General features: G+C 36.6%; 1 protein-coding gene across 1 annotated transcript; it reads right to left on the bottom strand.

Moving 5' to 3' along the window:
* Nucleotides 1-713: 713 nt before the first annotated feature.
* LOC141542808 (olfactory receptor 9K2-like) lies at nt 714-1,670 on the bottom strand. The gene has a single exon (XM_074267400.1). It carries the CDS (start codon nt 1,653-1,655, stop codon nt 714-716), a length of 942 nt encoding a protein of 313 aa, XP_074123501.1. The 5' UTR covers nt 1,656-1,670.
* Between the last annotated feature and the right edge of the window lie 209 nt (nt 1,671-1,879).

Genomic DNA, 1,879 nt, shown 5'->3' with positions numbered 1-1,879 from the left:
TTTTCAAATAAATGATTTTAGATGGCTAAATAAGTGAGCATCTAAACAAACAAACAAATACAAAATCTACCTCTAAATATAAATTGTCAATAACTCATAATCCATACCAGTTGTAACAAGTTCTAGACCTGCAAATTTATTAAGCCAAAATTCCAATAATCTCAAAATTTATACAATGACAATTGGAATTTAATTTATTCTCTGATATGAATTATTTATGTGAAAAGTGTTTTCCCCTCTTTGAATCTTGAATGTTTGTTTATTAGTTTAAAGGCAGACACTAGATCAAGCACAAGACTCAGGAATTTCTCAGTTTAGATCTGGTCTCAACTCTGGTCAGCTATGTGATACTGGACACCACTTTCTCATTTGAGTTTCCTCAAATAGTTTCCTCATTTGAAAAATGGGAAGAATAATAATTGCATCTATTTCTCAGGGTTATTGTAAGCATAGAATGAGATAATATTTATAAAATGCCTTATAAGCCTTGAAGTGCTATATAAATAATAGTTATTGTTGTTGTTTATGCAAATAATAAGTTCAGGACATAACAATTACTGTTTTGAAAGAAATGTAGATATAACATTGTTTTCATTTAAGTAGACTTGCAGAGGGACAATTGCTGACTGGGAGGAGAATCTATGTATAAAAGTAGCTCACAGATACAGAATCAACATCTATCAAATAGTTCAAGATAATAAAGACAAAGAAACTTAGAGAAAACCCTTTTTCCCCCATAACATACTTTTCAGAGCTTCTTTGACATCTTTGTTTCTTAAAGAATAAATCAAAGGGTTTAACATTGGAGTGACAATGGTGTAACACAGAGAGGCCACTTTACCCAGCTCTGGGTTACTGGCAGGTGTGAGATACATAAAAGAAACAGTCCCATAGAGCAAACTCACAACCATCAGATGAGAACCACAGGTAGAGAATGCTTTCATTTGTCCTTCAGTGGAATGGATCTTCAGGATAGTAGATATGATATAGATGTAGGACACCATGATGATTATGATGGTAGGTAAAATAATGATGGCAGACAAAGAATATGACACCACCTTGTTAATAAAGACATTAGAACATGAGATTTTCTGTATTGGGCGGATGTCACAGTAAAAAAGGTCAATAACATGAGATGCACAGAAGGACATAGTAAAGGTAATGCTAACTTGAAGGATGGAACTGATACAGCCACAAAGGTAGGATCCTGCAACCAGTTGGATGCAGAGGCTTCTTGACATACGGGCAGAATACAGGAGTGGGGAGCAGATGGCTATGAAGCGGTCATAGGCCATAGCTGCCAACAGAAAGCCCTCAGTCACAATAAAGAGAGCAAAGAAGAAAAGCTGGGCTACACAGCCTGCAAAGGAGATGGTCTTATTCTCAGAGAGGAAGTTGGCTATGGCTTTGGGTGCCACAGCAGAGGAATAAGAAAGATCAATAAAAGAGAGATTGCCTAGGAAAAAATACATTGGTGTGTTCAGTCGGGAAGCAGTCAGGATGAGGACAATCATACCAATGTTCCCCAGAAGGACCATGCTATAGGTAAGTAGAAATATGAAGAAAAGGAGGATTTGAAGCTCTGGGCGGACCTGGAAGCCTATGAGAATGAATTCATTCACTTCTGAGTGGTTGTTTATCCCCCTGTCACCCATGGTAGAGACCTGCTGAGAGGCAAGGTCAAGAAATTAATTCTCATTTTTGATCCTGACATTATTACCACTCACAAACATTCATTTGATACCACCAAATACCTGTCAAACACCTCATTTAATTTGCATCATAGTTTAGATAAATTTATATATTATGCATCATTATTTTGAGGGATGGAGCATGCTCCTGGTGACATTTCAAGAGAATATGCAGATAGTCTTTGCTG

This window comes from Sminthopsis crassicaudata, chromosome 5, assembly GCF_048593235.1.
Source record: "Sminthopsis crassicaudata isolate SCR6 chromosome 5, ASM4859323v1, whole genome shotgun sequence".
NCBI classification, from domain to species: Eukaryota; Metazoa; Chordata; class Mammalia; order Dasyuromorphia; family Dasyuridae; genus Sminthopsis; species Sminthopsis crassicaudata.
Note: the sequence above shows the minus strand (reverse complement) of the source record. Positions and strands in the feature narration are given on the sequence as shown.

Excerpts from the sequence above, each read along its gene's own strand:
- LOC141542808 (XM_074267400.1), bottom strand. The coding sequence starts at position 1,655 with ATGGGTGACAGGGGGATAAACAACCACTCAGAAGTGAATGAATTCATT.